Below are 25,311 nucleotides of genomic sequence, written 5' to 3' on the forward strand. Positions count from 1 at the left end.
ATAAAATGGGCAGAGAGGGAATGCCATGCGTTATTCTTGAGGTCCTTAGAGGAAAACCGAGATAAAAACAAATAATAATCACTTTTGGAAGCAGGCTAGAGGGGAGAGGCCCACTGAATCCACTTTTTTCTCATGTTCTCCAACAGGCAATTAGCACTATCAGATACTGGTGAACACCTTTTCACCAGTGAGCAGACATACAAGTAGGAATCAAAGTATGTTACTGCACACAAAGAGATGAGGAATTTAATGTATACAGAACACTTCAGTGAAACATGCGAAGCACAGTGTAATAAGCACTCAGAGCCGACTAAAAATATAGGAAGGTAGCAAATGACAACAGTTCTCCCCTGGCAAGTGTTCTTTAAGCACCGTGGGCATGCTCTGTACAGCACTTAGCTCGCTGTGCTAAATAAATGTTAGAACAGCATTCACAGTTAAGTAGTTAGGAGATCAAAGTGGTGTTACCCATATGATGGATATTTGGATATCAGCATTGCCTGTCTATAACAAGGCATACAGTGGTACCTTGGTTCTCAAACCTGATCCATTCCGGAAGTCCGTTCCAAAACCAAAGTGTTCCAAAACCAAGGCGTGCTTTCCCATAGAAAGTAAGGCAAAATGGATTAATCCATTCCAGATTTTTAAAAACAACCCCTAAAACAGCAATTTAACATGAATTTTACTATCTACCGAGACTGTTGATCCATAAAATGAAAGCGATAGACAATGTACTGCATTGTTTGCAGTCAATGTACTGCAATTGTTTGCAGACAATCAATCAATCAGTAGCTGAACTGGGTTCCACATAGTCACAAAAACAAAACAATAAAGCCGTAAAAACGAAAACGCAAAATCAATAGCAAAAACAGACAGGCCTCAGTGTAACACTCAAAATGGAGTATGTTCGGCTTCCGAAAAAAGTTTGCAAACCAGAACACTTACTTCTGGGTTTGCAGTGTTTGGGTTCCAAGTTGTTTGAGTACCAAGGTGTTTGAGAACCAAGGTACCACTGTATTTTGAATGTGTGCAACACATCAGTTCTTCTCCTCTATATTTGTGCACCTAGCCACCTATAACACCTAAGAGAAATCTCTCAAGGTAACTCTGGGCTAAGAGCGGACAAATCAATTTCACAGAGATTCGGCAACCTGGGGAGGATTCCTTCCTGCACATGTGAGCACCCCACTTTAAATCCTGTGAGAGCCGATGAGTTACAGTCTGTGGAACAGGAATCAAGATCTGCACCTGTCCTTTCGAAGGGTGTTGACGTGCGAGATGACAGCCTCAAATCAGAAAGGAATGGAGGCTTAGTTGAGCTGGTTGTGAAAGTATAAGTTGTCCGGGCGTTGTTCTCTGTCAAGATGCTAAAGCAACAAATGGTATGTGTTGACCAACTGACTTCTCAAGGGCAGTCAATTGCAAAACACTTCGTACCCACCCACCCCCTTAGGCTTCGTCGCTGTATTTCTTCACGCTAAACCTTGCGTTCATTAGCGGCTCAAAACCTTTCCGGTGTCTCCGGTGCTGGAAGAGGACAAGCAGAAGGACCAGAACAAGTAAAGCAATCAGAGCTCCTCCAATGGTAGATCCAACCATGAGAGCCCAAGCGCGGGCCTCTTCAGCCGATTCTGTGAAGGCAGAAGAGCAAAGCCAATCGTTAAGTTGTGGGTGAACATATCAGACGACACAGCGATACTTCAAACAGCTCTTGTTTATTCACAGGCCAGAACAGAACTGAACTGAAGGGTTCAGCCAGCCTCCTTATATAGAGCTCCACTAGAACGCAACAGTAACCATTTTCTGTAATTATCCAATCACTGAACGTCACTTTCAGTCCCTTATTTGCATATGTGGACCTGAGTGAAAACTATCTACAGTATCTCCCTGCTGGCCCAGGGTGAGAACTTCAGTACATAACACCAATTATGGTCTACAAATGACAAACAGGTCAAATCTGTAATGATACACTGGGCGGGAGACTTTGGGTATAACATACAGCTCACAGCTTGAGAGAGGTTATGGAATTGGGATTTAAAGTTCACGGCATGTTATATGTCACGCCTGTGGGACATGCGCTGGGCCCCCTCAATACCAAGGGGTCCCAGCCCCTTTAATAATAATAATAATAATAATAATAATAATAATAATTTATACCCCACCGTCTCCAGCCAGAGCTGGGCTCAGGGCAGCTAACACCAATAAAATTACAATAAAACATAATGGGGGGGGGGAGAAACTAAACAAAAACAAAAACAGTTTATTAAAATACGGGTTAAAATACAATTTAAAATGCAGCCTTATTTTAATAGTAGCCCATAAATCAAAACCATAAGGGGAGGGAAACATAAGGGTCAGACTGAGTCCAAACCAAAGGCCAGGTGGAACAGCTCTGTCTTGCAGGCCCTGCAGAAAGATGTCAAGTCCCCCAGGGCCCTAGTCTCTTGTGACAGAGCGTTCCACCAAGTCAGGGCCAGTACTGAAAAGGCCCTGGCCCTAGTTGAGACCAATCTAACCACCTTGCGGCTTGGGACCTCCAAAGTGATGTTATTTGTGGACCTTAAGGTCCTCCGTGGGGCATATCAGGAGAGGCAGTCCCGTAGGTATGAGGGTCCTAGGTCGCAACGAAGACTGAAAGGGCCGGAGATACATCAGCCCTCAAAGTTGGCATGTCTGCTGCCAAGGGTTGGGTGGTGCTGAGAGTGACACTGAGTGTCTGAAGCTGTTGGTCCGAGGGTTTTCTAGTGGTTCCCTCATTGTGAGATGTGAGCTTACAGGTAATCAGGCAGATGGCCTTTTGGTAGTTGCGTCCGCCCTGTGGAACATCCTCCCCCAACAGATGTCAAACAGATAAATAGCTTTATGATTTTGGGGACTTGAAGTTCACGGCATGTTATACACTGAAAGAAAATTATATGAAAATGATGTACCGACGGCATCAAACTCCTAGTAAATTAGCAAAAATGTATAAAACGTGTTCAAATGTATGCTGGAAATGTAAGGGGAAAGAAGGCACCTTTTATCATATGTGGTGGAATTGTAAGGTAGTAAAAGGATTTTGGGAAATGATATATAATGAGTTGGGGAAAAATGTTTAAAATAACCTTTGTTTAAAAGCCTGAAGTCTTCCTTTTAGGAATTCTAGGTGTAGAAATCCCAAAGGAGCAGAAAATACTATTTATGTATACGACCACGGCTGCACTGATGTTACTGGCCCAGAGATGGAAAGAAGATAAATTTCCTACCAGAGAAGAATGGCAGATGGAGTTAATAGATTATGCTGAAATGGCTAAAATGACCGGAAGAGTCCGAAATCAGGAAGACCAAAATTTCAATAAGGAATGGGGGAAATTTATAAGCTACCTTAAAGACCATTGTAAACAGTTAAAATCGTTAGTAGGATTGGAATATCACTTGTAGTTTAAGGTTAAATTCCGGACATAGTGGAAGAGGTAAAGGATTTGGATTAAAGATGAGGGAGGAAAGGATTAATAATAGGACCAAAATAGGGGAGGATGGAAGTCCAGGAGATTCCTTGGAATCTTGCTTTTATGATTTATGCCTAATATAACTCTAAATTTTTAATTTGAAACACCAAATAAATAAATTTTGTACAAAGAACAAAGCCACAGCCACACTCTAACCATTACACTAAATCCCTGGTCAACTGCCATAATTGATAATGCTTCCATTGTTTTTAATAGCCATGCTATTAAACCGGTGGGGATTGTAAGCCAAAACAACCAGGGGCACCAGTTTGGCAAAGGCTACCACACTGTGCCCTTAGCCCAGAGTGGTACCACACTGTGACAACTGGTACATGCTGCAGTGCTGAGCTCTTGCAAGCTAAACTATATAACTCACAAAACTATCTAGTTACCAGGCAAGTCAATGGCATAGCTGTAGCCAAGTTGTTCTGCAGGTAGAAACAGTTCATCGTTGGCCACTGGAGGGAAGAAAGGCACCATGTTGAACTTCCGGTTGTGGCCAATAGGAGCCAGTTCTTCAGGCCACGCACTGCCAGATGGGCGAAATCGTTTCATCCATTCATCAAAAATAGCGTCCGTAAAGGAATGGAGGACCTGGGAAGCCAATTCACATATGATCTTAAGCTCACAGGGATATGCCCAGGCCAATATGATGAAAACAAATAATTTGCCCGTATTCATTTTATTCCCTGTGCTGTTTATCATCTATATGAAACTACTGAGTGGGGTCATCTGGAGTTTTGGAGCACAGTGGTGCCTCGGTTAAGAACAGCCCTATTTATGAACTATTCGGTTTACGAAACTCCACAAAACTGGAAGTAGTGTCCCGGTTTGCGAACTTTACCTTGGTCTAAGAACGGAAGCCGAATGGTGGAAGGGCATCGGAGGCAGGAGGCCTCATTAGGGAACACATCTCAGTTTAAGAACGGTTTCAGTTTGAGGACGGACTTCCAGAACAGATTAAGTTCATAAACCAAGGTACCACTGTACATTGACAGCAATACCCTGATGATACACAACTCTGTTTCTCTTTTACATCTGTGAGGTGAGGCAGCGGATGTGCTGGACCGATGTCATGCCTCAGTAATAGACCGGATGAGAGCCAACAAACTGAAGCTCAAGGCAGATAAGACTGACGCACTGTTAGTGGGTGGTTCCCTAGACCAGATGGATGGGAGGTTGCCTGCTCTTGATGGGAGTCGGAGTCTATCAACACTTGAAGGCCCACACATTTCCTAGTCCTATCATAATGCAATCAGCAGTGCTGGCTGTTACTTCCTGGCATGCTTTGAAGTGACACCAAGACTCAATATTTAAAATAATCCAAATTTCAGATAAATGAAGCCACGATCTGAAGGTAAGGGGAGCAAATGAGCCTCAAACCCTCAGTGAGTTGAGGACTTCTGCTGCATGCAAAGTGAGGCTGCAGTGGATTGAGCAGATGAGACTAAGAGTGGGTCCAATGGTCAAAAATATGGTTTCTGCATGTGTTGTAGAAGGAAGTAAGGGGCAGATGGGGCTCTTCAACCCCGAAAAGTAGCCCATCTTGTTATCTCACAGGATACCTTTGGGAAAAGGGACGCGGGTGGCGCTGTGGGTTAAACCACAGAGCCTAGGACTTGCTGATCAGAAGGTCGGCGGTTCGAATCCCCATGACAGGGTGAGCTCCCGTTGTTCGGTCCCTGCTCCTGCCAACCTAGCAGTTCAAAAGCCCGTCAAAGTGCAAGTAGATAAATAGGTACCACTCCGGCGGGAAGGCAAACGGCGTTTCCATGTGCTGCTCTGGTTCGCCAGAAGTGGCTTAGTCATGCTGGCCACATGACTCAGAAGCTGTACGTCTGCTCGCTCGGCCAATAAAGCGAGATGAGCGCCGCAACATCAGAGTCGGTCACGACTGGACCTAATGGTCAGGGATCCCTTTACCTTTGGGAAAAGAAAAGGTTAAGGAATAAACTCTACACAAATCTGGAGTGGAGTCACTAAGATGGTTGGACCTTGTACACCTCTTTCCAGCAACTCCTGCAGCCAAGCTAGTGTCAAACATATTGCTCTGCTTTCCTTTGGACCACATCAGGGAGGTAATAACAAGCGGTATGTTACAACGGCTGTGAAGGTGGATGAAGGCTGCAGCAGATAAGAATCTACTGGTCATCGTGACTACTCATGCCATTGGAACAGAGCCTTACTGCGAAGACTGTGCGCTGGTCAGCATGCACTGATCTACACACATAGAACAAATTCAAGCAAAGGAATCTTCCAAAAACCTGACCTAAAGCCAAACCCCAAAAGTCCCACGGTGATCGGCAAATGGTAACGGGGGCAGGATCGTGAAATCTGGAAGCCCCTAGTCATGAACTGGCACATGGGCGGTGGATACAGATTTAGTCGTTCTGACTCAAGGAACGACGCAGTTGAGCAGCTCAGCAGCTGTATCCATGACTGAGCGGCCCTTTTTAGGATCCACTCTTCTCACCCCAAAAAGGGGAAGGAGCTAGAAAAGGTGCCCTAAACATAGTCTGCCTCCCTTTTTCCCTGACTGGATTATCAATGTCCCCACTGTGGAAGGACGTGTGGATCCAGAATTGGCCTCCACAGTCACTTACGGACTCATTGTTAAAACCGTGTTTATGGGAGACAATCTTACTCAGCTATACGAGTGATCACCAAAGAAAGGAAGAAGAAGAAAGAATCAGGGAGTTCTTGTCTAGACAGCCCAGGACCTCCATACACACTGCCCAAGTTGCACACAGTGGAATGTTACTTCGGTGCAGCTAGCACAGTGATTTGGAGGTGCACTCGATATGGAAGCCAACAACAATATTTAAGAACTGCAAGGTTGGATTTAATAATATATCAATATTACTACATCTAGATTCTCTAATGGGCTGGTCCTGGAATGCGGGTTTTCATTTTCTCTCCGTTTTTATCAGTTTTATTTATTACATTTATATCCCTGTGGAGTTCAGGGGTTCTGTGAGATCTATAAAGGCATCAGCTCTACTGAGACCAGCATCTTGTGCCTTCAGGTCCTTCTCTGGGCCACAGAGAATGAAAATCCCCCTCCTTCTTTGGGTATCAACCATTCTTTAAAAACCTGCCATGAAGGAACGCAGCTGTGGCTTCTTTCCTTAGGCATCATTACAGAATTGTACTGCAGTCAATCAGAGTTCTTACATTTATAACATGTTTTTTTCCATGTACGGTAGTTCTTCTATTTGCATTACTAAAGCTGCAGGGTTCGAGCTTTAATTTAGCCACCAGATGGAGCTCACATACTCCGTTATGCCCCCAGAACACTGATCTTGTGAATTAACAGAGCCACTTTCATGCATACAAAATATTCCTTCTTCCCTGCTCCCCCCCCCCGTCTGCCCACATTTGTTTAGTCGTTTAGTCGTTTAGTCGTTTAGTCGTGTCCGACTCTTTGTGACCCCATGGACCAGAGCACGCCAGGCACTTCTGTCTTCCACTGCCTCCCACAGCCTGGCCAAACTCATGCTGGTAGCTTCAAAGACACTATCCAACCATCTCATCCTCTGTCATCCCCTTCTCCTTGTGCCCTCCATCTTTCCCAACATCAGAGTCTTTTCCAGGAGTCTTCTCTTCTCATGAGGTGGCCAAAGTATTGGAGCCTCAGCTTCACAATCTGTCCTTCCAGTGAGCACTCAGGGCTGATTTCCTTCAGAATGGATCGGTTTGATCTTCTCGCAGTCCATGGGACTCTCAAGAGTCTCCTCCAGCACCATAATTCAAAAGCATCAATTCTTCGGCGATCAGCCTTCTTTATGGTCCAGCTTTCACTTCCATACATCACTACTGGGAAAACCATAGCTTTTACTATACGGACCTTTGTTGGCAAGGTGATGTCTACTTTTTAAGATGCTGTCTAGGTTTGTCATTGCTTTTCTCCCAAGAAGCAGGTGTCTTTTAATTTCGTGGCTGCGGTCACCATCTGCAGTGATCATGGAGCCCAAGAAAGTAAAATCTCTCTTTAAAAAAATAATAATAATATTTATTACTTTTAAAGATTACAAAAAGGAAAAGAAAGAAAGGGAAAGGAAAAAAAGCAAGATGAAGAAAAAAACGAAAAAAACAATACAATACAATGTATACACAATACACAACACATCACTAACACAATAAACTAAGCAATACAATAAACTAAGCAAGACATAACAAACACAATTTAAAACACACATCAAACCATTTCAATATCATATCTTACATTCACTTGTTTCAACGACCTCCTCACACCTCCCTTTTTGTATTCCACTTCTATTAATTGTTTCAGCAATTCCTTTCCATCTTCCTCTATTTTCTGTCATATAGTTATCTTAGCATATTTTAACCTTATTTTCCCTTTAATACTCCAATGATCTACTTGTACTTAATTCCTTCTAACATTTCTACTAAAGCCGTATAGTTTCATTCCAACATTTTTCTAGCACTCATTAATTTTACAATATTTCCATAAATAGTCCTTAAACTTTTTCCAATCTTCTTCCACCGTCTCTTCTCCCTGGACTCGGATTCTGCCAGTCAATTCCATATAGTCCATCAACCTGGTAATCTTCTGTCCGAGGCTCTTAAGTCTTTTCCAAGTTCCTTCTGCAAATCTTCTTCATATTTGTACATGCACTTTACTTTGTCTTCTACTGATCTTATTTTTATTTTCCTTCCTTTGAGACTGAAGGGTAGATCTCGGGGAAACTCCCACCTAGAGATGATTTTATTCCTTCTCGACAGGGCAGCCAAATCTCCGTAGTTAAAACTAAGATCCAAAAGATATTTCGGGACGTCTTTCAAAATTTCTCCAAGTCTGAAGGCCCTCACAATTTTAATCTCTTCTTGACCCAAGTCCAGGTCCCCAAAATCAGCAATCCCCTGTGTGAGGGGATCTATCCAACTTTCCGTCTCCAATTCGGGTAGAGCTCTGGTCCTCGAAATCTGATTTTCTTTAAATTCAATCATAGAAGGCATCAACTTATGATCATCAAATTGCATCCGTAAGGCTGGGACCCTCTCTCTCTCCAGTTGTGTTACTTTAGGTTCAACAACAGCAACTTTCTCCCTGGTCTTCTCCACAGTTTGCCATGTCAGAGTAGATTCCTGTATCAATTTCTGAATAGTTTCTGTATTAATGTTCACTTTTTGTCTCAAATTATCGATTTTGGTAGTTACCACATCCACCTTCTTGTTAAGCTGTTCCAGTGAGTCATTTATCTTACTTAGTACTGCCACTGAGGCCTCTTCTGTCAACATTCTTAACCGATTCAAGGTCAGTCCCAGAGTCTCACAGCTTTTTATCTTGCAGCTGGAAATTCCCCCAGCTCAACTCTTGTAACAGTTTCAAAGGCTTCCTCTAGAGGGAAACAGTTTCTATTTGTATTGGTCCTTTTAAACACAGTCCAAACAATAAAGTTAGTTTCAATTTTCAATTACTTTTACTTCTTTTTAAACGCAGACGGAGACAATGGAAACAAAGTATTTCTCTTATTTAACTAGCTGTCAGTGAACATTCTAATCGCAGTCAATAAGCATTCTAAGGCACGTCAATCCTACCGGCAGCCTGTTTCCAGGATCGGAGCAGTGGTATTTTAACTCTGTTCGCTCTCTCCTGCAGGTATATTCGGTCCAAAGCTTTCCCCCCTCTTCTCCTGCCACCAAGGGGGGTTTAGTGTTTTTTACCGATGGAAATTTAGTCCTTTAGGATAGACTTTCCGTGACTTCAGCTTGCATTCATTGCTTCAATCTATTTACAAAGAGGGAAGGTGGACTTCCTGTTTTGGACCTCCCCGTTTCAACACCAAATTAAGACGTTTAAAAATCCAATTCTCCGCTCTACTCACGGGTAGTTGCTTTAAGATCAAATTGTCCACAGGAAAAAGTCAGCGCTCTCCGGCAACAGCTATGCGGCTTCGCTCCGTGGAAAAAGCAATCAATTCGAAGCACCGCGCCGCTCACCCCACGTCGCTCCGGATCCCTGAAACCGGGTTTCCCCGCGAGTAGGGGAGGTGCAAAAGGTGCCAGCCGAATCCCACGTTCACAGGCTTCACCCGCCTGTGATTTTTAGTGGGTCTCCCCCTTCGCCGTGGCGGCCAGACCCGAATTTCCACGAGGCAAATTCCTCCCAATCAGAGGAATTCCGCCATTACCGGAGGCGCCAACCCGGAAGTCGAAAGTAAAATCTCTCACTGTCTGCCCACATAGGGGTTCTGTAAGGTGCACGAATAGGACACTCCTGTCCTCACAAAAGGGTTGTAAATACTTTATCAAAACAAAACTAGTAATGAATCAGATTTTGATTTGTCTCTTTTTAAATAATAATAATAATAATAATAATAATAATAATAATACATTTATTTATACCCCACCCATCTGGCTGGGTTTCCCCAGCCACTCTAGGCTGAGGAATATTCCCCAACAGAATATTAAAAACACAATAAATCATCAAACATTAAGTACTTCCCTAAATAGGGCTGCCTTCAGGTGTTGTCAAAAAGTCAGATAGTTGTTTATTTCCTTGACATCTGATGGGAGGGTGTTCCACAACCTCCTCCCTTCTGTGTCTAAATGATCTGATCAGAGAGTTGTTTTTACCTCCATAATTCATTCCATTATTTTGAAATGCAGGTCAGATTTCGAAAGTGGACTAAAGTCTGTTTATACGGCGTCAGATCACGGATTCACCAACCTGACTACTTTTGACATATGTTGGTTAAATCTGAAGTGACAACACTAACCCAGTGGTTCTCAACTGGTGGTTCACAGACTCCAGGAGATCTGTATAACCCATCCATCATGGGTTCGGGACATCCTGTTTTGGGGGGCCCTGCTCTCATGTGAGAGCACAGCACCTAAAAACATGTGTGATCATGGCTGGACACATGTCTTGCTCAAGATCACAGCTCCAAAAAGGACACACATCCGGCTCTAGTAAAAATTGAAAACGTCAATATTGGGTGGATAGCACTAGCAGGTACATCAAATAATCAAAAGAAGACATGACTTCTGTTCTCATTCGTAGAAGCGGTCCTCCTGGGAAATGTTCCCCAATAGGTAAAGGACCCCTGAACAGTTAGGTCCAGTCAAAGGCAACTATGGGGTTGGGGTGCTCATCTCGCTTTCAGGCCGAGGGAGCCTCCGTTTGTCCACAAACGGCTTTCTGGGTCATGTGGCCAGCAGGACTAAACCGCTTCTGGCGCAACGGAACACCATGACGGAAACCAGAGCGCATGGAAATGCCGTTTACCTTCCCGCTGCAGCAGTACCTATTTATCTACTGGGACTGGCGTGCTTTTGACATGCTAGGTTGGCAGGAGCTGGGACAGAGCAACTGGAGCTCACTTTGTCATGGGGATTCTAACTGACGACCTTCCAATCGGCAAGCCCAAGAGGCTCAGTGCTTTAGACCACAGTGGCACCCATGTCCCAATAGGCATATTTGGTTACAAGGACTTCAAGGGACCCAAAATGAGATAAGGACATACCACAAATACAGGATCATTCACTGCAGAATGAGGGAAAGCATTTGTTCCGTTCAAGACCGAGTGGACCAAGTTATGGAGGCTCACGGCTGATGGGCCCAGGGTTCCATTGGGTTCATCAAAGCCTTCCAAAGTATTCCTGTGTCAAGCAACGCAGAGCATTACCATCTCACAAGCTCCGTTGTGCAGCAAAGCAAACGATGCAAACCAAAGAACTAACCTGAAGCTAAAACTAGAATTCCGAAAGAAAGGCGGCTTGTCAAAGTCTTGCAGAGAGAGGCAATTCTGGACATCTTCCATGGTTGGTAGCCGGTCCCCTGCTTTGCTGAATGGGTTCCTCTGCAGAAGTCCTTCATTGGTCCCGTTACAAAGTATAACCAGGCGGTTATAGTCATCCAAACTTGGGTTTACAAATAGAGAGACATGAAGCAGTCAGACTTGATTTTGGGCTGAGCTTTCTTGTTATTGATTTTATGCAGGGAAGAAGACAGGCCAAAAGCTTTAATTGGTTTTAACTGGAAGATTACCGTATTTTTTGCTCTATAAGACGCACTTTTTCCCTCCTAAAAAGTAAGGGGAAATGTGTGTGCGTCTTATGGAGCAAATGCAGGCTGTGCAGCTATCCCAGAAGCCAGAACAGCGAGAGGGATCACTGCGCAGCGCTCCCTCTTGCTGTTCTGGCTTCTGGGATTCAGAATATTTCTTTTCTTGTTTTCCTCCTCCAAAAACTAGGTGCGTCTTATGGTCTGGTGCGTCTTATAGAGCGAAAAATACGGTGATTGGCCGGTCCTTAGTTAATCTTCCCATTGGGGGAAATGTTGATCACCCATACATCAAGTGTTTGCGCACCAGGGAGCATAGGAGCAGGGGCGTCTTACCCATAGAGGCTAGTGGCGCGGGGCACCAGGGCGCCAAGTTCTGGAGGGTGCCAGGCAAGAGGCGGAGGCCGGACACAGCTCCTCCCAGCACCAGCTCGCCACCCTCGCCCACCTCCACCATGCCGCGCCGAAGCAGTGCCGCACCTGGAGCCTCCGTCTGCCATGGCCACCACGGCACGAAGCGTCCAGGTGAGCCGGGAGGTGTCGCGTCCAGCCTCCACCTCTTCCCCACCAGAGGAGCCGCCCTCCAGCCGCTGACCGCCTCCTGCAGCCCTGCCGGCAGTGCAGTCCTCCTTAAAAAAACTCTGGGAAAAGTTTTGCACCACGGCGCCGGATATAATAATAATAATAATAATAATAATAATAATAATAAATTTTATTTATACCCCGCCCTCCCCGGCCAGAGCTGGGCTCAGGGCAGTTAACACCAGTAAAATTACAGTAAAAACATAATGGGGGGCAATTTAAAATACAGGTTAAAATGCAATTTAAAATGCAGCCTCATTTTAAAAGTAGCCCATAGATCAAAACCATAAGGGGAGGGAAACATAAGGGTCAGACTGAGTCCAAACCAAAGGCCAGGCGGAACAGCTCTGTCTTGCAGGCCCTGCGGAAAGATGTCAAGTCCTGCAGGGCCCTAGTCTCTTGTGACAGAGCGTTCCACCAAGTCAGGGCCAGGGCCTTTTCAGTACTAGTTGAGACCAATCTAAGCACCTTGCGACCTCCAAAATGTTGTCATTTGTGGACCTTAAGGTCCTCCGCGGGGCATACCAGGAGAGGCGGTCCCGTAGGTATGTGGGTCCTAGGGCTAATGCTTAAGACGGCCTTGCATAGGAGGTACAAAGTGTTGGATCTTTGTGTTGGAAGTACAAACATACCCCCCACACACACACACAGTTGAGATAATGGTCAGGCAGATTCAGGGCTGGGGGAGTTAGAGGTCCCAACTGAGGAATCCCTCTTGGAGCCATGTGCAAGGAAGGTGAAATAAATCATGCTCAACAAATTAAAAATAGACTTTTCTTCAAATAGTTGGCTGTATTCAGTCACCTATGCATAAGCCGCTCCCCCCCCCCTCCAATTTGCTGAGAGGAAATCAGAAGCTTTGGCTTCCATTTTTGACTAACTAAGGTTTGTTGTTATGTCTGAATCCAAACAAACTGTGGATAGTTTTATCTACACTTTAGGAAAACAAGTCAACTTCAAACTGTGGCTTGTGGTCCTGGTTTGTTTTGCTAAACCATAGTGAAGATTAACCACAGTTGTGGCTTCGGGCATAAGAGCAAACCAGAGTTAACTGCAGCTCTGCTGCAGAAGGAAGAGGGAGAACACCAAACCATAGTTTAGCATTACATCTGAACCAAGTCTTGGTGGCAGCTATTACTTATTAAACCGAAAATTATCTTACACTTCCTCCAGAAATTTTAAAATGTCATCTTTATTGAGGTTTCGATGCAGCATTTCTTTAAATGCAATGAATGAATTTATTCATCAATGAAAAGGCAGGTAATTCTTGAATCTATTGACAGCTAAAAAAAAAAATCAAAGAAGGAGTTAAAAACCTGGATGCATAGGTATCCCCAATATCTCAGTTGTAAACAAAATTGTGTTACCTGTTGCATACTATCTGCCACTGTGAAAACCTTGAATTCCGACTTATTATGTTTGGGTCGTCTGGACTCGGTGCTCCCAAAAGCTGATCAGTGCACACATCACATTCATTTCTGCCTGTAGCAAAATTCCAGTAAGGCAATGCAAAGGAATCGTTCCCAATCATCCGCTAAACATGAGAGTGGGGAGATGGAGGGGGGTGGAGATGAAGCAACTTTGGATTAGTTCTTTGCATAAAACATTTGTTAAAAAAAAATTCCGCAGCTCAACAAACCTCATATAACCTCTTTGCAACACTATCCCAAACTGTCTCTTTCCTTTTTCAAACCCAGGCCATCCCAATCCCTACAAAAACATGGATATCTCTTCAGGTAGGTGTGCTATATTTGCCTGAAATCAGAGCACAAAGTTTCTACACACACACACACACACACACACACATGTGCCTTGTGTTGCATACAAAACAAATCTATGATTCTATCAGAAGGGACGCTGAGGATCATTGAGTCCAAGCCTTTGCAATGCAGGATGTTATGTACTGAGTTGAATAGGATCCAAAAGGCAGCAGTCTGATTGGTCCTAGAACAATAGGATTCAGAATGCAGCAGTCTGATTGGTCCTAGAACAATAGGGTCCCAAATGCAGCAGTCTGATTGGTCCACAGGAGCCACCCAATCCAGCTCCAGGTGGAAGTGAATCCGCAACCTGATTGGCCTACAGGTGAATCCCGGAATTAGCCAATCACGTGGGGCCCATTGTGTAAATAATGTATATAAAGCAGACATTCTGGGGGAACTTTCATTCCTCCTCACCACTATGAGCTGAATAAAGAGCATGAAATCCACTCTAGACTCTGAGTACCGTATTTTTCGCTCTATAGGACGCACCGGACAATAGGACACACCTTGTTTTAGAGGGGGGAGAACAAGAAAAAAAAATTCTCCCCCTCTCTGCCCAGTGCCCCTTCAGTGAAGCGGCAGGAGGTGCTGCGCAGAGAGGAGGAGAATTCCCCCCCCCCTTGTTTTCCCCCTCTAAAACAAGGTGTCATTCAAGGTGCGTTCAGTCGCCTTCAGGCGGCTACCTTGGAAGCCTGGAGAGCGAGGTTCCTTTCAACCTGCTCTTTGGAGCTGGGGGGGAAGCCCACCGCCAGCCCCAAAGAGCAGGTCGGGGAGCAGCGGAAAGGCGCGTAGCGGAGAGGCGGCTGCCATAGCCGCGCGCCACCTCTCCAGCCAGGAGAGGGTCGTGGGGCTATGGCAATACCCCCACCTCCCGCAAAAGCCCACAGGAGCCGCACACCCTTTAAGGAGCACGCGGCTCCTGTGGGCTTTTCTACGAGGAGGGAGAAGGGACTGACTGGTCGCGTCAGTCCCTTGTCCCTCCTGAGGAAAAGCTCGCAAGAGCCGCGCGGAGCTTGTGTGCGGCTTTTGGGGGCTTTTCCTGCCTGCCTCCCCCCTGCATTCGCTCCATAGGATGCACACACATTTCCCCTTCATTTTTGGAGGGGAAAAAGTGCGTCCTATAGAGTGAAAAATATGGTATATTTCACAGGAATATACAGATGTCCCATATAGGGATTGAACCTGCGACCTTGCTGTTATCAGCAGCATGCTGTAACCAACTGAGCTATCCAATGAATTGCCTTTGCATCAAAATGAAAAGAGAGGAACAATGTAATGATAGCAGACAACGGACAGCGAGGCAAACATAGTTTTAGCAGAAGATGAACAGCAGTGGAATGGAAACAGTGTTGCATGTTAAAATACAGGGGGGAAGATAAGGAACGCTCAGTCATAGAATCATAGAATCATAGAGTTGGAAGAGACCACAAGGGCCATCACGTCCAACCCCCTGCCAAGCAGGAAACACCATCAGAGCACTCCTGACATATGGTTGTCAAGCCTCTGCTTAAACACCTCCAAAGAAGGAGACTCCACCACACTCCTTGGCAGCAAATTCCACAGCTCTTACTGTCAGGAAGTTCTTCCTAATGTTTAGGTGGAATCTTCTTTCTTGTAGTTTGGATCCATTGCTCCGTGTCCGCTTCTCTGGAGCAGCAGAAAACAACCTTTCTCCCTCCTCTATGTGACATCCTTTTATATATTTGAACATGGCTATCATATCACCCCTTAACCTCCTCTTCTCCAGGCTAAACATGCCCAGTTCCCTTAGCCGTTCCTCATAAGGCATCGTTTCCAGGCCTTTGACCATTTTGGTTGCCCTCCTCTGGACACGTTCCAGTTTGTCAGTGTCCTTCTTGAACTGTGGTGCCCAGAACTGGACACAGTACTCCAGGTGAGGTCTGACCAGAGCAGAATACAGTGGCACTATTACTTCCCTTGATCTAGATGCTATACTCCTTTTGATGCAGCCCAGAGTTGCATTGGCTTTTTTAGCTGCCGCGTCACAGTCCTCAGACTGTGGGTGCCCTTTGTGGGATCACATGCAGCACCCCCAAGACTCGTGGGATCTACCAGCTTGCCATGCTGACCCGCCTCCCTGATGCTGCAGCCGTTGGGTGTTCCCAACAAACCTTGGTTCAAATAATCCAATCAGTGGCATTGGTGGAGGCGGGGCCAGCCGAGGGGACCGTGAGTGAGCAGAATTCACTCCGGTCTACTCGTGCTATTTATTAGGGGGCGGAGCCAACAGCAAAGCATGCAGTGGTCTCTCAGGGGTCAGGGGGTCACCGCCTGGGCATGCAAAACAATCATTCTTACATGCCTAATTAGAGTGGGATGGCCTTGGATTATTGTCTGTGTAGTTTATCCCCACCTCAACTGATCCCTCTACCAGCCAATGCAGCTGTGGTCTAAACCACTGAGCCTCTTGGGCTTGCTGATCAGAAGGTCAACAGTTTGAATCCCCACGACGGGGTGAGCTTCCATTGCTCTGTCCCAGCTCCTGCCAACCTAGTAGTTCGAAAGCACACCAGTGAAAGTAGATAAATAGGTACCACTGTGGCAGGAAGGTAAACAGCATTTCCGTGCGCTCTGGTTTCCGTCATGGTGTTCCGTTGCACCGGAAGCGGTTTAGTCATGCTGGCCACATGACCCAGAAAGCTGTCTGTGGACAAATGCCGGCTCCCTCAGCCTGAAAGCGAGATGAGCGCCGCATCCCCATAGTCACCTTTGACTGGACCTAACCATCCAAGGGTCATTTACCTTTACCTTTACCAATGCAACAGATAGGGAAGCTTCAAATCCTTTGTCACATCATTCTCTTTCCTCAGGACCATCTTTACACACTTCCCATTTTGTGCTAGAATGCTAAGCCTTAAAGAAGCTCATTATGCTGAGAATTCCTCCCTCTCGGGAATGGGGTGGGGGTGAGAGGGAGGGAGGGCTTAGAAGCGTCTCTATTTACATCTTTCAAACATACACCAGTCGGTGTTTTCACTAACCTGCAGATCTCTTTCCAGCAGCAGCAAGTGATACCTGTGCCAAGTTACAAAGGCAGGTCCTTGGTGGGAGAAGTCTATTGCTGTGAAGGGGCGGCCTGGTCCTGTGGTTAAAATGGAATTAAACTTAGAAAGGGGACGTTTTCTCTATCACATTGGCTAGAAATCCATTTTAAAAAACATTGCTACAATGCCTTGACAGACGAGGGAAAGCTGTGCCTTTTGCTGTCCTGGCTTATAAATTATGGCACATTCTAAATTCTAGATATCTATCCATCTAGCTGACTGCCATATGCCCAGGATTCAGATTAGGCCACATAGGCTCAGTTGAAATGTTATCTGCCAGCACCATTATTTCTTCTTATCCTATGGTGAAAATCCTGTATGCTTTGCTTGGAAAGTCAGAATGGAAAACTACTTCCATTTTTGGCTATCAGAACAGTGATCGTATGTGGCTCTAAACTTTATGTTTCAGACAAAGGGTAATACTAGAACATTTCCACTTTATTGCTGATTTATTGGAGGTTTTTTAATGGCTTTCTTGTGTGTTTTTAAAGAAAAGTGTGCGCGCACCCCCCAAAAACCCAAACAGTGTAAAATAAATGTACAGTGGTGCCCCGCAAGACGAATGCCTCGCAAGACGAAAAACTCGCTAGACGAAAGGGTTTTGCGTTTTTTGAGTCGTTCCGCAAGACGAATTTCCCTATAGGCTTGCTTCGCAAGACGAAACGTCTTGCGAGTTCTTGCGAGTTTGTTCCTTTTTCTTAAAGCCACTAAGCCGTTAATAGCCGCTAAGCCGCTAAGCCGTTAATAGCCGCTAAGCCGCTAATAGCCATGCTTCGCAAGACGAAAAAACCGCAAGACGAAGAGACTCACGGAACGGATTAATTTTGTCTTGCGAGGCACCACTGTAATACAAATTCAAACCTCAGTACTGTACAAACCATACTACCTTTCTACTAACTAGACTATTCCAAAAATTACATGAATCCTAAGAAGCTTCAAGGAGCATTCCAAAGCTCCTAAGTAGGGAGAATGGGGGGGGGGGATCCTTTTTCCCAGAAGAGGGGAAGTTCTCAGACAAATCACATCCACTGTGTTGGAAATGTTCCATTTCCTATGTTAACTACAGTGTGTTTTTCCAAAGTGGTTTTTAAAAAAAACAAACAAAACACTCTGTTGACATTCCTTTTAGTGTGTGTTTCACCTTTTCCTATCTTATCCCTTGCTAATGGAAATCACCAACCTAAAAGAGTGTCTCTGACTGAGTAATAATGAAGCCACACATAGTAATTGTAAATGCTGCAATTTGCAACTTGCGGGTCATTTCCACTGGGACCAAGCAGACTCAGCCAATGCTGTGTAGCGATCACATAGTCAGGGTGAACGGTGGTCTTTGCGCGGTTAAGGGCATCCAAGAATTGCTCTCGCTCTTCCTCCGTCAAAGCGTGGATATTCTTCCGGACAACCAGAGGCTTCTTCTCATCACAGTTGGGCCCTGACCAACCAAATTTGCAGTCCCCACAATTGTAGCCGGCAAAGTTCCCTGTATTAAGAGACAGCATCAGTCATACGTCAGCATACCAAAGCAGATGTTGCCCAAACCTCTCTGATGAGGAGGAGTTAAAGGTTGAATAAACGCTAAACATTCAAAGCTGTCAGGGACCATGCTGAGGAGGAATGCTGGGAGCCTCCCCCTCCTCCTGCTCCTGCTCCGGATCCTGAATCTTCCCAGGATCAGGAGGACAGTATAGATTTGGAACAGTGGTTTGCAGAGGGACATAGCTCAGAAGGCAGAAGCTGGGAAATACTGGATGGGGAACAGCTAGGAGAAGAAACACTGGGAGAGAGAGGGTTAACAGATTCACAGTCTCTGGACAGCATTCACTCCCCTTCTCCAAAGTCAAGGAGAGCTCAGAAAGTGGCATAACAGAAAGCACAGAGGGTACAAGCTCAGATTACAAGACATAGGAGTGACGTAGATTAATAAGGACGGAAAGGGGTGGATTCCTTAACTGGGAGCACCACCATTTCTAGGAGATGTGTTCTTTGCTCTCTCGCTGTGATTATTAAAGTTTCTAACTGGTAAGAAGACTCCTTTTCCTTTGTTCTGCTTATCTACTGCCACGGGAGGGGAAGCCAATTCCCTGAAGCCTGACAAAATCACACACATGCACATCAAGAAGCCTGAGAACTATAATTTGTTAAGGAGGCTGGGAATTGTAACTCAGAGAGGGGTAAATTCCATTTTCCATGATTCTTTGTGATTCTTTAAATGTATGTTGTGTATGCAGCCAAAATGACTACATGCTCTCCAACATCTCAGGAGGGCTGTTTCCATAAATCCACCACCATGTGTACGCTAAAGGCATTGTGAACAAATGAGACCATGACTGCTACCTTGGTCAGATTTGCCAGCCATCCTCCCTGAAGTCTGCAGAGTTGGTATGACATTTGGAAAAAAGCAGCCTAAACCTGATGAACAAGCTTACCAAGCAGTAGGTAACACGGAGCCAGCTATGAGAACAGATTTAATATATATATTTATTTTTAAGCAGTAGTATTCCCCTTCCCTGGTTCTGAGATCTGGAGAGATCACTGCCCCCTGGGATTTAGCTTCAGCAGAAATAAAAACCCCAGAAGCAGAGTATAGACTGTGTAGAAATGGCCAGGGTCATTCTTTGCCTCAATTCAGATCAAAGCTGGTTTGGGGGGAAAGACCCCAAAATGCAGTACTGTCATTCATAAGAAATGACAGTATAGATACTGATTGGGACTAACGCCCTGTGAACACCACTTCCCAAAATGGTACAGGGAGCACATGGGATGCAGAGAAAAGGGGAATGTGTGGACAGGATTTGCTGACTTGTCTCAACATACGAGGAAAATCTATCACATTCATAAAAGATGAAGTATGGAAGAAGCCATCTAAGAGCCATAATGGCTGGTAATTGCTTGCAATTACATTCATGACCTCTGCCCTAAATCAGTCGACGCATTCAAACAATAATCCCTTACAAGCAGTATTAGCAGAAGAAAACTGGGATAGGTCAGACTTTCATATTCAATTATTTCTGATTTATAATGCCCTAGCTACAAGGAGGAGCAGTGTCCACAGAACAAAGTATTGCTCTAATAACAGTAGCTCAGTAAGGCCACTGAGCCACCTCCCCGATGGTAGGTCATTAACAGAGGCAGTTTTACAGAAGTGCAAACACTGTGGTTGCATTGCAGGGGGCGCCAAAATGATGCTGCAAAACAGAGTGTGAGAGGTGGGGGGGCTCAATTTTAGCATTGGGCAAGGCACCACTGAAATTTGAGAGTTTGCCACTGTCATTAACTGCAACCACTGAGCCTCTTCGGCTTGCCAATCAGAAGGTCGGCAGTTCAAATCCCTGCTAAGGGGTGAGCTCCCGTTGCTCTGTCCCAGCTCCTGCCAACCTAGCAGTTCGAAAGCACACCTGTGCAAGTAGATAAATAGGTACCGCTGCGGTGGGAAGGTAAACAGCGTTTCTGTGCACTCTGGTTTCCGTCACAGTGTCCCATAGCGCCAGAAGCGGTTTAGTCATGCTGGACACACGACCCAGAAAGCTGTCTGTGGACAAACACCGGCTCCCTCAGCCTGAAAGCGAGATGAGCGCCACAACCCCATAGTTGCCTTTGACTGGACTTAACCGTCCAGGCGTCCTTTACCTTTTACCCTCCAACATTTCTCCAATGAAAATAGGGACATCCTATTCCATACTCTCCAACATTTCTCTGATGAAACTAGGGACGTCCTAAGGAAAAGCGGGACATTCTGGGATCAAATCAGAAACCGGGACAGCTTCTGTAAATCCGGGGCTGTCCCTGGAAAATAGGGGCACTTGGAGGGTTTGCATATATAGCATGCACAACCTTGGTCTCTCAGGAAATCCAGCTAGGTTGGCAGTCTGTGTTGATTGACCCACCTAACTCAAGAGAGACCATCAGTCATGTACTGGCCCCTTGCTTCGTAATCTCCCAGCCTCTACGGTCCCAGACCGGAAGCAAGCTCCTGCCAACCTAGAAGTTCGAAAGCACATCAAAGTGCAAGTAGATAAATAGGTACCGCTCTGGCAGGAAGGTAAACGGTGTTTCCGTGTGCCGCTCTGGTTTGCCAGAAGCGGCTTAGTCATGCTGGCCACATGACCCGGAAGCTGTACGCCGGCTCCCTCGGCCAATAAAGCGAGATGAGCGCCGCAACCCCAGAGTCGGCCACGACTGGACCTAATGGTCAGGGGTCCCTTTACCTTTAATGGGCCGCCACATGGCTGCTGGGGCACAAGTTGTGCAGACCCGATCTAAATTTGGGCATGAGTGCATGGGGACGAACCAGTTCTGACAAGCAGGAATTATTTTCCCTGCTCTGGCTTGAAAACAACTGCATTCAGAAGTAGCGTCATGCCTGATGATAGTTTTAAAGTGCCTAAGCTCTGCAGGGACATTTAAGCCACACTTCTAAATAACTCTTCTGATAACTGCAATGACAAGCTGCAATTGTTTCAGATGGTTCAGGCAAGCAAATGTCATCACTAACTCTTTAACTGCATCTAGGAAGGATACAGTCAAGATTACCCCCGCAATGGAGAAAATGAAGATGAAGAGAACATATGTTGTTTGATGAGGTGCAAATGCCCTATTTTCAGAACCGAAACCTTTGTGGTCTGAAGTATCTAGTTGCCACCTGGCTCCTGTTTGAAGCTTACCTGCAGACAATGCCAGCTCCAGATTTTGGGAGCTCATGAACAAAATACCCTCTCTAGACCGCCTACAAACATGAGTGCCTTAAGAGAGCTCCCAGTTCAGACCAAAGATCTATCTAGTCCAAATAAAAGTGGGGAGGATCATTTCCCCTGCCTTAAGATCCTTGAAGTAAAAATGGGATGTAAATATAATGAATAAATTAACATAGCATTATCTCTGTGTTTTAACCTGGCAATCAAATTGACATTGAGGGACTTGATAGGTACAACCACAGCAACTGTTACTGGCTCTTTTCTTTCTTTTTCCTTTTCTCGCCTCTGGGCAAATTGGCTACCCTAATGCATTTGATGCGGAACACACAAATGCTTTCAAATGAAACCTTATCTGTCAGCTCAAAACTTTCCTTCAAGCTGCCTCATGCGCTGTTCTTACATGAGGTCTCATAACTGCACTTTGTGTTCTGGTGGCTGAAACATTTGGCAAAGACGGACCAGTGCTGCCTTTAGCATAACAGAGCGATATTATCAGCAAAGCAGCCACCAGAAGGTAAAACTAATGCATTAGAAAAACAAACAACTATACCAGAGAACGCACTTTGGGAGATCTTGGAGATTTCCAAAAAGATCTCTTGTTTGTCTAATTGCTGCTACTAAACTGGTAATTAGCTCCAGATCTTCCTCCAAATTAACGCATTTCAAAAACCCAAGAGCAGGAAGTGAAGAAAATGTCGTATTCATTTTAATACTGTTTTGTTATTGTTTGGTGACTGTGAGCATCTATTTATCAGTCTGTGGACTACTAAAACATTCCCAAATGATAGGAGATAGCTGGAATAGAAATCTCTCCCCCAGCTTCTGCAATGTGATATCCAGTGCTAGGAGAAGATGACGACTCTCTAGGTGAGAAGCAGAGTAAATAAAGTTGGATCCAGATGTCAGTCTGAATTTAGAGAGCATTAGAGAGAGTTTGGGAGCTGTAAAATTGTCTGGAGGTATAAAAGCTGAGCTGAGCTTTCAGAAACGCTGTATGGGATTTGCTTTCTGCTGCAGGAGTTTCTGTTTGCTTCCAATATACTCTGCTCATATACTTACAATTTCAACATATATTGCAAAGGCACTATAAATCTCTAGTGGTCTCTCCCCCAAAGGAAGTTAAATTTGTAGCTCTTCCCTTGTAAATTTTCACCATTCAGGAAAATGAGGACCATATAACAGTACATTGGCCTTAGTGTCTTTCTTGTCAGGCAATTAGTAAGTTCCATGAATCAAAAGGCCTCTTTTTAATGTGGGGGAAAGCCTAAAAGTGGCAAAAGTGGCAAAACTCTGTTCTCCTGCCTTTCATCATGATGTACGTCTGATTCGGGTCTGAACACATTACAAAGCTGTGCACCTGTAGCCATTTCCTTCCTGCTTCTGTATAGCTGTTTTTGGAATGTTAATAGGGAAATGTAACACTGGAAACTGTTGATATGTATCACAAGTACTGGGGTTGAAAATAAGAAATATAAAACGTAGCTTTGTGTCTATTTTGCACATGCAAAATAGATGGAACCTGGCAGAATCATGGGGACCTTCTAGTACAGTCGTACCTCAGGTTAAGTACTTAATTTGTTCCGGAGGTCCGTTCTTAACCTGAAACTGTTCTTAACCTGAAACACCACTTTAGCTACTGTGCCGCTGGAGTACAATTTCTGTTCTCATCCTGAAGCAAAGTTCTTAACCTGAAGCACTATTTCTGGGTTAGCGGAGTCTGTAACCTGAAGCGGATGTAACCTGAAGCATATGTAACCTGAGGTACCACTGTATATTTCTGAATCTCCCTGGCTTTCTCCAGAGAGGAAGGAACCTCCCTCCCAGTATACCTGAAGGAGCGTCTCCACACCCATCATTCAGCCCTCATACACTGAGGTCCACCTCCGAGGGCCTCCTGGCAGTTCACTCACCGTGAGAAGTGAGGTTACAGGGAACCAGGCAGAGGTTAGGTAGTGGCACCCGCCCTGTGGAACGCCCTCCCATCAGATGTCAAGGAAATAAACAACTATCTGACTTTTAGAAGACATCTGAAGACAACCCTATTTAGGGAAGTTTTTAAAGTTTGATGTCTTGTCATGTTTTTAATATTCTGTTGGGAGCTGCCCAGAGTGGGTGGGGTATAAATTATATCATCATCATCATCATTATCTTCTCACCTGTACACTGACAACTTCTGTTGAAGAATTTCAGCGGCCATCGTTCTCGGTCGTCCACATTGCGGAGAGTGTAGGGCCCACTCCAGGGTCTGGTGTCCACTTGCACCTCCTTACAGATGCCCCTGCCTTGCTGCGAGCCGCACACGTTGTTAGGATTAGGCCCCAAAGGAGGGCAGCATTGCTTGGACTGCAGCATCTCCACAGTCATGCACGCTCGTGGGAATTGCGCCGTGGTCTCCGGAAGCCAAAGGGGGCTCAGGCATCCTAAGAGAGCGCAGCAAAGCAGCAGGAAGGCCATCAGTATCAGACTCCAGGACTTCTCGACTCGCTTTGTTCAACCTGCAAAGTCAGCATGGGATTCAGGGCAGGCGGTCTTATTCGCAGCCTCTGGGCTGAACAAGCAAGCCAGGATTTATGTGACCAAATGAGGTCTACAACCCACAACCGGGTTAGACTTTGGGGCGTTTGCTTAATCCTGGAGCCTAATTTTATTGAATGTGGTAGAAAGGAGGACAGTTTGGTCCTTTGTTGCTTGCCAAGAGGCCACGGCTGGGGGGTTTCTGTGTCGGGGCAGCAAACCCTAATTAGAAGGATTAGCTTTCTACCAACCCTCGTGCTTAGCACATGACATGAAGGGCAAAAAGAGGCCTTTTGAGAGGTGGGGGATATGTGAAAGACTTTGGCTCTGGGTCTCCTTGTCTTCTCTCTCGCTTGTTCTCTTTTGTATTCTGCAACACCGCTAGCATCAGAGTTCATGCACTGTGCATGGAGACACCGGTTTCTTTGTGGCATAGATAGCTAGAATAAATATAATGTTATGCAGAGAGAGAGAGAGAGAGAATTTAAAACAGTAACCTACTATAAAAACCTTAAATAAATAGTGCTGAAAGCCTCAGCCTATCTGCTGCACCTATCTCTGGTTTGATAATATTGTGAGTTTCTTTGTCTTGTCTTTGTTCTTTCGGACTTGCCTTGTATTTTCAGATTGGTTTTAATTGTTCATAGCTGCAAAAAGTAGCAGGCAGGCACCAGATGGCTGAGGTGTAGAACTTCTCTAGAGATAAATAAAATAAGTCCTGTATAAATAAATTGGAAGCAGATAATCGTTTATGAGAAAACCAAGAGCAGTTGGAGGGAAGTTTTCGCTTCTCACTGTGGAGCATATACACACATCTTTTGTACCATTGTTACCTCTGAGAAGACAGGATTTGCAGGTCTTTTAAACAGTATCGAAAATCTGCTAAATATTGTTACTGGAGAAAAAGCAATATGAGTTTGCAAGCCACTAATAGTGACATTCCTCTTCCAAACCAATTTCTTCTCTCTCTCTCTCTCTCTCTCTCTCTCTCTCTCTCCCTCCCTCCCTCTTTTAAGTATATTTCTGGCCTGAAGAATGTCAAGAAAGGAAGGAGGGAGAAAGGAAAGGAAAGGAAACAGAAGCCAACAATTGCTATAGTCCTTGCTCAGCAACAGAAGGGGATGCCAGACTCTGGGAAGTGAGTCACATGCTTTGTGTGCATAAAGACTTACATGAAGG

The 25,311-nt window shown here is 45.2% G+C and overlaps 1 protein-coding gene across 1 annotated transcript; it reads right to left on the bottom strand.

Moving 5' to 3' along the window:
• Window positions 1-224: 224 nt before the first annotated feature.
• DCT (dopachrome tautomerase) lies at window positions 225-24,307 on the bottom strand. Its single transcript, XM_081003127.1, has 8 exons — window positions 23,775-24,307; window positions 18,108-18,407; window positions 16,865-16,965; window positions 13,467-13,633; window positions 11,196-11,375; window positions 10,979-11,114; window positions 3,881-4,082; window positions 225-1,631 (listed from the first exon to the last, which is right to left on the bottom strand). The coding sequence occupies exons 1-8, from the start codon at window positions 24,070-24,072 to the stop codon at window positions 1,450-1,452; spliced, it is 1,566 nt and encodes a 521-aa protein (XP_080859253.1). The 5' UTR covers window positions 24,073-24,307; the 3' UTR covers window positions 225-1,449.
• Between the last annotated feature and the right edge of the window lie 1,004 nt (window positions 24,308-25,311).

Source organism: Podarcis pityusensis (assembly GCF_964106645.2).
Source record: "Podarcis pityusensis genome assembly, chromosome: 4".
Classification (NCBI taxonomy): domain Eukaryota; kingdom Metazoa; phylum Chordata; class Lepidosauria; order Squamata; family Lacertidae; genus Podarcis; species Podarcis pityusensis.

Bases quoted from the DNA above. Each gene is read 5' to 3' on its own strand.
- DCT (XM_081003127.1), bottom strand. From the start codon at position 24,072: ATGGCCTTCCTGCTGCTTTGCTGCGCTCTCTTAGGATGCCTGAGCCCC. The intron at 16,966-18,107 runs GTTGGTGATTTC...TTTTAACCACAG, and splicing joins AGTCAGAGACACTCTTTTAG to GACCAGGCCGCCCCTTCACA. The intron at 11,115-11,195 runs GTTAGTTCTTTG...TGCTTGACACAG, and splicing joins AATTCTAGTTTTAGCTTCAG to GAATACTTTGGAAGGCTTTG.